This window comes from Maylandia zebra, linkage group LG11 (assembly GCF_041146795.1).
Source record: "Maylandia zebra isolate NMK-2024a linkage group LG11, Mzebra_GT3a, whole genome shotgun sequence".
Classification (NCBI taxonomy): Eukaryota; Metazoa; Chordata; class Actinopteri; order Cichliformes; family Cichlidae; genus Maylandia; species Maylandia zebra.
In genome coordinates this window covers 20,360,735-20,375,449 of record NC_135177.1, presented here as the reverse complement: position 1 = coordinate 20,375,449, position 14,715 = coordinate 20,360,735, and the positions used below count along the sequence as shown (strand labels likewise).

Below are 14,715 nucleotides of genomic sequence, written 5' to 3'. Positions count from 1 at the left end.
TGAAGATGTGCGTGAACACTCCAGCCAGCTGAGCCGCGCATGACTTGAGGACGCGGCCGGGAATCCCGTCCGGACCAGTAGCTTTGCGTGCGTTCACCTTCCTGAAGCACCTCCGCACATCCTCCTCAGACACAGTGTGCGCACTGACGTCATCCGCGGTGCGCACACTGTCCGGTCTCATGGTGTTCGCTGTGTCGAATCTAGCGTAGAATACGTTTAGATCCTCACACAGAGAGGCCGTGGTCTGCGGTGTGCTGGTTTACGGCGCGCGGTGAGAGATGCCAAACGCCGGTACCGGGAACGTGTGGAGTCCCGCTTCCACCAGGGCGACACACGGAGTATGTGGCACGGACTACGCACCATTACGGACTACAAAGCCAGGGACACTGCGCCGATCAACGCTGACTCTGCATTCACCAACGAGCTGAATCGGTTCTACGCCCGTTTCAAGGTTAGCCAGGCGGCTAATGCTATCTACCGCCTGACTACCGAGGACAGTGACGTCATCAGCGAGAGACCGGTGACCAGCATCGCGGAGAATGACGTCCGAGCAGCACTGAGGAGAGTGAACATAAGGAAAGCAGCGGGGCCAGACGGCATCACCGGCCGTCTGCTGCGCTGCTGTGCTGACCAGCTAGCAGGTGTGTTCACTTACATCTTCAACGAGTCCCTGGCGAAGTCTGTGGTCCCCACATGCTTCAAAAGATCCACCATCATCCCTGTGCCCAAGAACAGCAAACCCTCATCCCTGAACGATTACCGGCCAGTTGCACTGACCTCGGTAGTAATGAAGGTGTTTGAGAGGCTGCTGAAGAACATCATCTCCTCCTCCATCCCAGACACCACAGATCCGCTGCAGTTTGCCTACAGATCCAACAGATCCACAGAGGATGCCATCGCCCACGTCCTACACACCACTCTCAGCCACGTGGACAAGAAACAGGGTAACTATGTGCGAATGCTGTTTGTTGATTACAGTTCAGCGTTTAACACAATAGTGCCCTGCAGACTGTTCACAAAGCTCAGGGATCTGGGACTTAACAGCCGTCTGTGTGCATGGGCAACCCGTTCTCACTCCCAAAGCGTAACATTTTACGCTAGGTGACAAATCGTCACCATATTACGTTTTCGGCTACCCACCACGTTCCTAAATGACGACCTCGGAAAAAGAGGAAATATGAGAACCGTCTGGACTGAACCTACACATGTTCGCTCTTTTTCTTCAAATCGCTTAGAAACACGCTATTTAACATCATTAAAGTCCTGGTTAAGGTCAGGAATAAGGTTATGGTCAGGGCTAGGGATAAGGTTAGGTTTAGGGCTGGAATACAGGGCTGGAACGTCTACTACCGCGGGAGCGTCATTGCACTGGATTCCAGCCATAACCCGCCGCGTACCATAAGAACGCCGAAGGTCTCCTTTCGCGTTCCTCAGGAACGCCGCGGGACGTGACAAAACGTCGACATGTTACGCCTCGGGAGTGAGAACGCTCTGGCATGGGTGTTGGACTTCCTCACTGGCAGAACTCAGGTGGTGAGGGTGGGAAGGTGCTTCTCCAACAGCATCACCATCAACACAGGAGCACCTCAGGGATGTGTCCTCTCGCCACTGCTCTACTCCCTCTACACTTCAGACTGTGTGGCCACCCATGGCTCCAACACCATTGTGAAGTTTGCTGACGACACAGTGGTGTTGGGTGCCATCTCCAACAACGATGAGGCGGCCTACATGGATGAAGTGAAGAATCTGGCATCGTGGTGCCAGGACAACCACCTCCAGCTGAACGTCAGCAAGACCAAGGAGCTGGTGGTGGACTTCAGAAGGGGTCAGCACAGAGACTACAAGCCCATTATCATCAATGGAGCTCCAGTGGAGAGGGTGCAGTCCTTCAAGTATCTTGGTGTCCACATCTCCTCAGACCTGACATGGGCTGCCCACATTCAGGTCCAGACCAAAAAGGCTAGGCAGCGCCTGTATCACCTACGACAACTGAGGAAGTTCAGGGTCTCTCCAAAGATCCTCAGGATTTTCTATACAGGCGCTGTGGAGAGCATCCTCACACAGAACATGACATCGTGGTTTGGGAACAGCTGTGTGAAGGACCAAAAAGCTCTCCAGAGAGTGATCCGTACAGCAGAACGCTGCTGCAGGATTGCTCTCCCCCCGCTTCAGGACACCTACACCAGGAGATGCCGGACTAGAGCAGCGCAGATACTGAAGGACCCGTCCCATCCTGGCAACAAACTGTTCCAACTTCTGCAATCTGGTAGAAGGTTCCGCATCTTCCGGGCAAGGACAGAGAGACTCAAGAGGAGCTTCTATCCCCAAGCCATCCGTGCCCTAAACACACACACCCGCCCTCTCACATCATCTATAATTGACTGAGACAGGACTCTCTTCCAGACACTCTAAACCAAGGCACAATGTACATTTCAAATTCCTTTAATTTTAAATATGTTTATATTGTCTATCCTGTAAAATAGTCAGATGTCTATTCATATTAATGTACAGAATTCACCTGCTTGCTGCTACTACTGCACATTCACCCAGTGTATATACTAAATGTATGTATATGTGTGTGTGTATATATATATATATATATATATATATATATATATATATATATATATATGTGTGTGTGTGTTCTTCCTCTACACCCCCCCCCCCCCCCCCCCCCCCAATTTTTGCTCATGTCGAGGAGCGTGTCAGGCTACATTTCCCTGTGTGTTATACTTGTATAACTATGCATGTGACAAATAAAGAACCTTGAACCTTGAATATGTATATATAGGATATGCATATATAGGAAGGCTAGAGGGAACATGTTCCCTCTAAGCCTGAAGGGAAAAAGAAGGAACACACATGTCAAGGAAGCACTTAAAACATGCGGTTATCCTAATTGGGCGTTTATAAAGTCAGCAAAGATGCACAGGAAAGAAGACCAGACACCAGCGAGGGAGGATAAGAAAGTCAGACGCAACAACATTGTCATCCCCTATGTAGCTGGTGTATCAGAAAAACTCAGGAGGGTCCTCTCCAAGCACAACATCCCAGTGTACTTCAGACCCAGCAACACACTCAGGCAGAAACTGGTTCACCCGAAAGACAAAAAACCCCTAAACACAAACTTAACAACATGGTATATGCTGTACAGTGCAGCGAGGAATGCTCAGACCTCCACATCGGAGAGACCAAACAGCCACTTCACAAGCGCATGGCACAACATAGAAGAGCCACCTCCCGGGACAAGACTCAGCTGTCCATCTGCATCTAAAGGACAAAGGTCATTCTTTCGAGGATGCCAATGTTCACATTTTGGACAGAGAGGACAGATGGTTTGAAAGAGGAGTGAAAGAAGCCATCTATGTCCACTGTGAGCGACCATCTTTGAACAGAGGCGGTGGCTTAAGACACCAACTGTCTGCCATCTATAATCCAGTTTTGAGATCCCTTCCCAGACACCTTAACACCCACTCACATCCTGGGCCATCTGACCTCAGGAAATCACATGATAGGGTGGGGCCAGGTTTCACAATGAGCTCACCCAAAACCCTGGCTGATTGTGACCCACACCCACTTTCACACCTTGGCTCATGTGATTAGGTAGAGGATCATCAGGGGGTCCTTTGTCCCTCTTTGGGGGGAAACTCCCACTGGGTTTATATCTGGGACTCTCCACCATTTGACCTTAGAACTGAAGAAGCTTCTCGGATGAGAGGTGAAACGTCTTCAAGCAACTCAAAGAAGTCCAGACGCTTTTCTTTCCAAGCTCCTAAGACTACGATGACCTGGATGACTGAGAACCTTCACAGACACACTTTAATAATTAGGTTATTTAATAACATGGTTGACATTTAAAAAGACCCACCCAGAATAAGTACGAAGGAAATAAGAAGAGCAACTACTACTAAATACTACTTGGAAAAGAAAGCTTGTCTCAGGGAGTTCAGGCTGTGTGGTCATATTAAGTGTAGTTTGGTATGATCATCTGGTTGTATAAACTGTGTTTTTGCCCTCGCATGCTTCAGCAAATTGCTGGACATGTTTTCCTAGCAAAAAATAAAAGGGTGGATCAAGAGTTTTGCACATGCTGTACATCATTAAATCTTGTATTAAATAATAGTTCAATTTATATTTATATACTGAATGGCTAATGGGGCCATGAAAATAATAATAATGGATTGCATTTATATAGCGCTTTTCGGGACCCTCAAAGCGCTTTACAATTCCACAATTCATTCACTCTCACATTCACACACTGGTGGAGGCAAGCTACAGTTGTAGCCACAGCTGCCCTGGGGCCGACTGACAGAAGCGAGGCTGCCATATTGCGCCATCGGCCCCTCTGGCCAACACCAGTAGGCAGTAGGTGAAGTGTCTTGCCCAAGGACACAACAACCGAGACTGTCCGAGTCGGGGCTCAAATCGGCAACCTTCCGATTACAAGACGAACTGCCAACTCTTGAGCCACGATCGAAAGACTAAAAAACAACATTTTAACACAAATATGGCACTAACCTTTCATATTTGTTATTATTAAATGGATATTAAAAAAACAGTAGATTTCCAGTGTTGAAGCGCACAATAACAAGAATGAGGAAGCAGGTATAAAACACACAATTCCAGTTTGTTCTCGTCACATCGTCTTGGCACAGACTTAAAGGTAAGACTACGACATGAATAAGGATTAAGGTGGCAGCACCTTCCCTTCTATTTTCCACTGCCTATTGTATGAGGTCAGGAAAAGCTGTGCGGCAGCACTGAATTTATTGGACTGAATTGTCTGGTTTGACTTTTTATCAGATGGCACTTCTGATTCTCCTGGTAATGCTGACAGCATGTGCTGCACTGCCTCAAGATAATACATATGTATTCTTATTTCTAAGAGAAAATCAAAAGGGCGTTTTTACGTTGATGTTATATCTTAAAAACAGTCTTAAAACACTTTTATCACTGATGTCTTATACCTTCATGTATACAAAAGGTGAATAGAACATTTAAAGTGTTATTAACCATCTTCAGTCAGGTTCATCCAACTTTTTGTTTCTCTGTCATCAGTTATGTAATGGCTAAACTGTGCACAGTATTGAGATGTACAATATGGCATTAGATTTGGATTTTTTCAGTCATAACTTGGTCTGTCCAACACCCCTTTTTTTGTAGATCTCTCTGGCAAAATGTTCATTTTTCCACAACAAACTAACAAAGCTAATGTGAGACAGAATACATCCATGCAGAGCCTCACAGCTGTGACGCCCTGTTTCAGGTAGTTTTGAAACAATGATAACTGCTAAATGGAACCAAAAGCAACATATCCTGTATGATCATTTTATCATACCATTATTCCAGCAGGTGCATTACAGACCTCAGCAGAAACCACAACCTTTTCTCTCTCTATACAAGCTTTCTTTCAACAATGGCTTCCTGGTATTCAAGGAAGCAGGAAGTAATGTGATTGACATCTATGTCAGAAACAACAGAGTAACAGTTACAGGCCAGGATTACATGCTGAATCGTGGCAGTCTATTTGCACCACTTGGGATTCCGAATCTGAACTGGTGCAGCTGTGGCTTAACGGAAAGCCCTCAATAAAGAAATTCATTGGGGGATTGGTCATCACTGATCCAGTTGTTATCATAGGATAGGTAAATTCATACTTTCTGGGTATTCTGGAGAATTTATTTATCGTATGAATATATTTCACCTCTACGCATTGTCTGGGCTCTGGAACCAGTCTCCTGGAGAGGGGCTGGACTCTGTCTCAGTCTGGAGTTGCCCCTGGTGAGAGGCGGCGGGCTGGGGTGGGTATTCTTATATCCCCTCGGCTTGCTGCCGGTACGTTGGGGTTTTTCCCGGTGGACGAGAGGGTTTGTTCCCTGCGCCTTAGGGTCGGGGAACGGGTCCTGACTGTCATCTGCGCTTATGCGCCGAGTGGCAGTTCGGAGTACCCAGCCTTCTTAGAGTCCCTGGGGGGGGTGCTGGAAGGTGCTCCACCTGGGGACTCTGTTGTCCTGCTGGGAGACTTCAATGCTCACGTGGGTAACGACAGCGAGACCTGGAGGGGCGTGATTGGGAGGAACGGCCTCCCTGATCTGAACCCGAGCGGTGCTTTGTTATTGGACTTCTGTGCCAATCACAGTTTGGCCATAACGAACACCCTGTTCGAACATAAGAGTGTCCATAAGTGCACGTGGCACCAGGATGCTCTAGGCCGTAGGTCGATGATCGATTTTGTAATCGTATCACCAGACCTGCGACCATATGTTCTGGACACTCGGGTAAAGAGAGGGGCTGAGCTGTCAACTGATCACCACCTGGTGGTGAGTTGGATCAGGTGGCGGGGGAGGACGCTGGACAGACCTGGTGCACCTAAACGCGTAGTGAGGGTGTGCTGGGAACGTCTAGCAGAGGCCCCAGTCCGCGAGATCTTCAACGCACACCTCCGGCAGAGCTTCAACAGCATTCCGAGGGAGACTGGGGACATTGAGTCCGAATGGACCATGTTCAGCGTCTCCATTGCCGAAGCTGCTGCATTGAGCTGCGGCCGCAAGGTGGTTGGTGCCTGCCGTGGTGGTAATCCCCGAACCAAATGGTGGACACCAGAGGTGAAGGGAGCCACCAGGCTGAAGAAGGAGGCCTATCGGGCTTGGTTAGCCTGTGGGACTCCGGAGGCAGCCGACAGGTATCGACAGGCCAAGCGGAATGCGGCTCGGGCAGTGGCTGAAGCAAAAACTCGGGTGTGGGAGGAGTTCGGAGAGGCCATGGAAAAAGACTTTCGGACTGCCTCGAAGAGATTCTGGCAAACCGTCAGGCGTCTCAGGAGGGGAAAGCGGTGCTCTACCTGCACTGTGTATAGTGCTGGCGGAGCGCTGTTGACGTCGACTGAGAAAATTGTCGGGCGGTGGAAGGAATACTTCGAGGACCTCCTTAATCCCACTGACACGTCTTCCGGGGAGGAAGCAGAGTCTGGGGATGAGGGGTGTGACCCACCGATTTCCGGGGGCGAGGTCACTGAGGCAGTTAAACAACTCCTTGGTGGCAGAGCCCCTGGTGTCGATGAGGTCCGCCCCGAGTTCCTGAAGGCTCTGGACGTTGTAGGGCTGTCTTGGTTGACACGTCTCTGCAATGTTGCGTGGAGATCAGGGGCAGTACCTGTGGACTGGCAGACCGGGGTGGTGGTCCCCATCTTCAAGAAGGGGGACCGGAGGGTGTGTTCCAACTACAGGGGGATCACACTCCTCAGCCTCCCCGGGAAAGTCTATGCCAGGGTGCTGGAGAGGAGGGTTCGTCCGCTAGTCGAACCTCGGATACAGGAGGAACAATGCGGTTTTCGTCCTGGTCGCGGAACACTGGACCAGCTCTTTGTCCTCTCGAGGATACTTGAGGGTGCATGGGAGTTTGCCCAACCAGTCTACATGTGTTTTGTGGACCTGGAGAAGGCATTCGACCGTGTCCCTCGGGGCGTCCTGTGGGAGGTGTTGCGCGAGTATGGGGTGTCTGGCCCATTGCTACGGGCCATTCAATCCCTATACAACCGTTGCAGGAGCTTGGTTCGCATTGCCGGCAATAAGTCGGACTCGTTCCCGGTGGGTGATGGGCTCCGCCAAGGCTGCCCTTTGTCTCCGGTTCTGTTCATAATTTTTATGGACAGGATTTCTAGGCGCAGCCAAGTGGCGGAGGGCTTTCGCTTTGGTGGCCTCAGAATCTCATCTCTGATTTTTGCGGATGATGTGGTTCTGTTGGCTTCATCGGGTGAGGGCCTCCAGCTCGCACTGGAGCGGTTCGCAGCCGAGTGTAACGCAGCGGGAATGAGGATCAGCACCTCCAAATCTGAGGCCATGGTTCTCAGCCGGAAAAGGGTGGAGTGCCCACTCCGGGTCGGGGATGAGTTCCTGCCCCAAGTGGAGGAGTTCAAGTATCTCGGGGTCTTGTTCGCGAGTGATGGGAGAAGGGAGCTGGAGATCGACAGACGGATTGGGGCTGCGGCTGCAGTAATGCGGACGCTGCACCGGTCAGTCGTGGTGAAGAGGGAGCTGAGTGTAAAAGCGAAGCTCTCAATTTACCGGTCGATCTACGTCCCTACCCTCACCTATGGCCACGAGCTGTGGGTAGTGACCGAAAGAACGAGATCGCGGATACAAGCGGCGGAAATGAGCTTCCTCCGAAGGGTGGCTGGCCTCTCCCTTAGAGATAGGGTGAGAAGTTCGGCCATCCGGGAGGGGCTTAGAGTAGAGCAGCTGCTGCTCCACATCGAAAGGAGCCAGCTGAGGTGGTTCGGGCATCTGGCAAGGATGCCCCCTGGGCGCCTCCTGGGTGAGGTGTTCCAGGCATGTCCCACCGGGAGGAGGCCCCGGGGCAGACCCAGGACACGCTGGAGAGATTATATCTCTCGGCTGGCCTGGGAACGCCTTGGTATTCCCCCGGACAAGCTGGAGGAGGTGGCTGGGGAGAGGGAGGTCTGGACCTCTTTGCTTAGGCTGCTACCCCCGCGACCCGACCTCGGATAAGCGGATGAAGATGGATGGATGGATGGATGAATATATTTCTGTGAGAACTCATCCTAACTCTCTGCAATTTATACAGGAGCAGGATTCCCATGGCGGGGGATTTGACATCAATCAGTGTTTTGTTGGGATGATGTCTGATGTCCGCATGTGGAACTATGTCCTTTCCCCTTGTGAGATCCAGCTTAGAAGATCTGAACTTCATTCCTGGGAATGTGATAAACTGGAGGGCGCTAGAGTTCGAGGCCACAGGCAGAGTGCTAGTAGAAAATAAGCTGACTTGTGAATAAAGTTACACTATAAATAAATCAAGTCATTCAGAAGAAGCTTGAAAACATCTGCAGCTGGTCTTTGGGTAGGGTAATGTCATTAATCAGTTTCATTTCTATGAAAAAAACAATCTCATGCTTAATCAGAATAATCAATTTAAAGAAAAACATGTTAATTAATTGCCTTGTATGTGTATAATAGTTTGGGGTTTCTCTTTTACACCAGCTCCTGTCATCAATAATCGAAATAGTTTCCTCAGTATAAATACTCTTCCCTGTGTTTTCTGCCAGATTGTCTTGGTGCAGCGAAGCATTACGATGTGTGATCATGTGTCATTTTATTTCTCTAATGTTCTTCTTCATAGTTCATTAAAAACAATCATTTTGAACTGCAGTCTTGTGTCCAGTGTCCTTTATGACTATACTGACAAACCATTTATAACACTGTAGTATAAAGCAAGGGTTCCCTGGACTTTTTGACCTCTGAACATAATTCAGTTCCCCTTGATGTGTTATCATCCATGTTTATGAAGACTGAGTCAGCTCTTGGCTCTCCTTGTGGAGCTCATCTCTACACATTCATCTAAATATGAGTAAATTCTGCTTTATATTATCTTTATGATTGTAGCCCTTGAAGGCAGGATAGGAGGAATACTTGGACTCCTGCACGAGTGTGCTCGTGAAGTCATGTTGATTTATTCACTGTAAAACTGCACAGCTCACATTAGGATCAAATTAGGACAAAACCCAAGGAAAGGCAGAATATCAGTGCTTTAAAAGAATTTCCTCTATGTCACATAGACAGTCACAAAACTACATTCAATTTTCCACCTACATTTTTACAACCATTAATCCATCTAATGCTCTATGATTTAATGGTTCATATCAGAACTAGTGTTACTTAGTTCAATGCCTGGATATTAAACTGAGCAGCTTGTAATTATTCTATATTTCTCCTCTTTTTATGGCTTCTTAATTCAACTTTAATGACCGTATTTTTAAGCCTTTTTTTTTTTTTAGATATGAATGCTTGGTATTACTTTATAGAAGACCAAAAACTTTAGTGATTTCTGTCTTTGAGTAACTACTTGACAGAGCTTACCAAGAAAAGATAGCAGGTAAAGTGGAAATATCCACTTTAAATCACAATAAATCTCCTAGAGTGGTTATTGTTGCAAAACGCATTCTTGTAATATTTTTAAAGAGGATTCACCCAGTTACAGACACAGAAGCTTGCAGGTTTGTACCACCTTCAACATGCGCTTGGAATTAACCAAAACATCGAGTTATTCATCATCACATTGTTTTGCCCAGGTTGAGCTCGTTTTCTGAAGGAATTGCAACATTTCCTCAAACCATGGCACTGGTGATGCTGTAGCCTACTTGCAAACCTCCAGGGGCTTCCACAATAAATTAGGCTGCAAGACTGGAGCTGCAGCAGTAACCCTGCTCACTTTAAACACTTCACTTTTGACATTTGTGCTGAATCAATTAAGCATATGTGCTGTGTGAAAACTCAGAAAAGCCCCTTGTGATAGGCTAGCTGCTTCCTGATGTAATGGAGGGCAACTTTTACCTCAACAGAGTGAGGGAGATGAGAATTTCTAAAGGTCCAATCCTCCAGACAATGGGAAACACTTTTTGCTTGAAGTACCATTTGCTCCACTGATGTGCTCGGCCACAGTGAGTGCACCTCATGCTGCGCAGAAAATGTAAGTCTTTAATGCAATCCTGAAGCTTCCACAGTTTGCTTGCATGAAAAACAAATAAATGTGAAGATAGCATATGGCAAAATTTATTTTAAACAACACTGCTTTTTAAAAAAAATATATATATATATTTTTTTTTCTTTTTATTGAACCTGAAGACCTTAAAATTTAATAGTTCAGGGAAGGCAGAAATATTGAAACTGTGAAGTGGAAAAAAAACTTAAGTAGATCCTTCTTTGAGCACTGTGTTTATTTGGGTTTTAATAAGAGTTCAGTGAATACTTCTTAAGACCCTTTTCTGAATGTTGAATGTCTGCAAAGCCTTGGATTTCTCTGAGAGAAACCATGTGAAACAGGACAAAACAAAGAAAGAACATCACAGTTTTTACCATCTATTCTTCATAAAAATGCAGAAAAGCATTCAAGGCTCAACACTCAAATCTAAACTAAATATAAATTAATAATCAGGCTAAGTATGCAGAGGCATATTTCACATGAATCTTAGTTTAGAATATTTTTAACTTTACAAAATTAAAGACATTTGTCTGTGTAGTCTGTGATTTCAAAAGCACTTTTACACAACAGATGTGATACTATGAGGCCTTACCCAGTGTTGGGAATGTTACTCAAAAGAGTAATATATCACACAGTACCCATAAAAGTATTGCAGTACTTCACTTACTTGCCAGTGAAAGTCATTAGTTACAGTACATGTTGCTTTACTCTATAAATTACCTGAAACACATTGTCTTATTATTTCCTGTTACCAGCATAAACCTTAGGCTACTATTCCACAGTGACACAAATCCCTGAGGATAAAGGTCTTTCTTTTAGTTTTTTATGAAAGCTGAGCAACCCCAAGAGTCTTCAAAGTGCAGATTGAAATGCAAAAACACAAACAGCAACAAGCCTGAGTGCTCATCACTGCGTTTATTACCCATTGAAGTTCAGGTTCTGACTGCTGGGCAGAAGTCAACATACGCTTTAACATCACTCTGGGTTCATGGATAGCTTTATGTTAGCATGCTGTCTGTGCAAAGACATCCAAAGATCCAACGTTCTGTTAGCAGCTTAATGCAGTTGTTTCTGTCCTGGACACAGTTTGTATTTTACCATTGTGCTCTTGTCCTTTTGTGCAATAAAAATAAAAGTCATGTCTATATTTCCACTGAAATCAGCAGATTGCAGCACAAGTCCACAGGAAAAACAGCAAAACAAAAAAAAAGTCTTTTTGTTTGAATTTTTTTTAAATGCCCAGTGTGCAGATATAACTGAGCCTTACCAAACCTTTACCAAATTTTTTTTTCTTTTGCAAAATATTTTAGCATTAGAGGGACATTAGTACGGTACAATCTCAAAAAAGGTTTGAAATCTTACAAATCCAATTCCCAAAAATAAAGAATAAAAAAATGGGATACTGTGTAAAATGTAAATAAAAACAGAATGCAATGATTTGGAAATGTCATAAGCCCATATTTTATTCACAAGCAAACACAGAAAACATCAAATCTTTCAACTGAAAAATATACAATTTTAAGAAAAGCATATTTGCTCATTTTGAATTTGATGGCAGCAGTGCATTTCAAAAGATTTGGGACAGGGCCCAGAGGCTTTTCTATACCACGATTTGGCATCCTCTCCTCTTTTAACGGCAGGCCGTAAACGTCTGAGGGCTGAGGAGACCAGTTGCTGATTTTTTGGGAGAAAGTTGTCCCGTTCTTGTCTGATATATGATTCTAGCTGTTCAGCAGTTCGTTTTTGTTGTATTTTGCAGGCAGACCAGTTCAGCATCAGATTCTTTTACTACAAAGCCATGCTGTTATAATAGTAGCAGTATGCGATTTATCCTTGTCTTGCTGAAATATGCAAGCGCTTGCCTGAAAAAGACATAATGTGGATGAGAGCAGATGTTTCTCTCAAACCTGTATATACTTTTTAACACTGATGGGACCTTTCCAGATGTGCAAGCCGCCAGTTCCACAGGCACTAATGCACCCTCAAACCATCAGAGCCATCTGACCACAGAACACTTTTCCGCTTTGCTTGAGTCCATTTTAAATTAGCTTTAGCTTAGTGAAGACAATGGCATTTCTTGATCATGTTCGCATATGGCTTCTTCTTCGGATGACAGATCTTTGACCTGCGTTTGTGGATGACACAGTGAACTGTGTTCACAGTAAATGATTTCTGGAAATGTTCCTGAGCCCGTGCAGTGATTTCCATGACAGAATCATAGCTGTTTTTAATGCAGTGTTGCCTGATCATCACAGGCAACCAGTACTGAATTTTAGGCTTATCTCTTGCTCTGACAGATTTCCCCAGATTCCCTGAATCTTATAATGAAAGGAACATTCTGAAAATGTTCCAAAATTTGTAGATGCAGTTTTTTTGTAGACAGGTGAACCTCTGAAGCTATTCACAGCTTTTAGCGAATTTGCCGTAAAACTGAATGCCTGTGGAAAGCCACAAAACGTGAGGTTCATAAGCTCCACTTAAAAGAAGTATTATCTACCTTCAACAACATGGTGAAAGATGCGAGAGCCACTTATTTCTCTAAACTACTCGCAGCAGGGAAAAGAAACAACATAGTAAATAACATAGTGTCCCCCCCAACTCCGTGTGTACCTGCCTTTTCAGATAAGGGCTGCAATGACTTTCTAAGATTTTTCCAAGGTGAAATCAGTAACCTAAGAGGAAACATAGCTCCCTCAGATAGTCCTTTCAACCATGATCTTCCACACCCTGTAATTATGGAATCCTTTCACCCAGTTTCTGTAGAAGACCTATCAGAAATAGTGACCCAAATGAAACCCTCAATGAGTCCAGTTGATATCCTACCTACTTCGTCATTTTGCAAAGTTTTTGACACCATTGAGCCCTCTGTGGTCACACTGATAAACTGTTTTCTGCTGTCTGGCTCTGTCCCCATGCTTTAAACAGGGTGTTATTCAACCTCTGCTGAAAAAGCCGAACCTGGATTCGACTCTTCAGTCAAGCTACAGACCCATCTCAAAACGTCCTTTCCTTTCTAAAATATTAGAAAAAGTCATTTGGTCCCAAGTAAAAAAGGCACTGGGGAAACATAACATTCTTGATAACCTTCAGTCAGGATTTAGAAAATCACACTACACAGAAACTGCTCTCCTCAAAGTCACAAATGACCTTTTGATGGCCGCAGACAGAGGTGATTGCTCAGTCCTCGTCCTATTGGACCTTAGCTCGGCCTTCGATACCGTTGATCATCAGATCCTAATCCACCGCTTAAATCACATGGTAGGGATATCTGGATCTGTTCTGAAATGGCTCACCTCATTTCTGACAGAAAGAACAATCTTAGTTTCAGTGGGAAACTTTCGCTCAGCTGTTGCTAAATTGTCATGGGGAGTGCCGCAAGGTTTGTGTCACGGTTCTGGGTCATGTTGACCCAGCTTTCTGTTTTTCATGCTTTGGTGTTTTTCTAGATTATGATTTATGATTTATCAGTGATACTGTTTTGATTATGATGATTACTTAGTAGACTTTGGTCAGTGTCAAGTCTGTCTCTCTCTGTCTAGTCCGTGTCTTAGTAAAGTGTGTTTTGTTTCCTGTTTTACTTTGAAGGTTCCTGTTCCCGTCTGATGTCAGTGTTCCGGCTTTGCTCTCCCTGTCTCGTTAGGTCTTATTTCTCCCAGCTGTGTAGCCATCAGAATTGTTGTCTGAAGACCAACATGGATACCCAGTGGATTTACTTTGCCAAACGGATCACCACGGCTCATCATCCAGGGTCCAGACACCCAGAGGCCCCAGAGTGCGAGAGCCCAAGGAGGACCACCGGAGGGGCATCCGTGCCACCCTCCTGGAAAGAGCTGAGGAGAGCCCCAGATGAGAGGTCACCCAGTAACCACGGAGAAGAAGCCAGAGGGGGCTGCAGTGGCGTGCACGCCGGCTCTGCCAGCAGCCAGCTGTGCCAGAGTGAGCTGAGCCGCAGGCCCGGAGGCCTGAGGGCCCCTTTTGCCCCGGAAGAGGCCTGACCAAGCAACAGGCACCAGGCCCCGCCAAGAGTGTTTAATTTTTGCCCCAGAGAGCATCAAGTCCCAAATTAGTCCACGTCTGGGTCCTTTCTCATCCTCAATAAAAGCTACCGCTCGGAATCTTGGGATCATTTTTGATCAATCTCTGTCTTTTGACGCTCATATCAAGTCCTTGACCCGCTCCTGTTTTTTTCATCTAAGAAACATTGCCAAACTCAAGACT

The 14,715-nt window shown here is 46.0% G+C and overlaps 1 protein-coding gene across 1 annotated transcript; it reads left to right on the top strand.

The window, feature by feature from the left end:
* Positions 1-4,803: 4,803 nt before the first annotated feature.
* Positions 4,804-9,153, top strand: LOC101467036 (female protein-like). Its single transcript, XM_076889593.1, is given in 7 exon segments — positions 4,804-4,856; positions 5,162-5,266; positions 5,353-5,404; positions 5,407-5,512; positions 5,515-5,645; positions 8,584-8,687; positions 8,689-9,153. Coding segments are annotated over 7 exon segments (657 nt in total). The 3' UTR covers positions 8,795-9,153.
* The last annotated feature ends 5,562 nt before the right edge of the window (positions 9,154-14,715 follow it).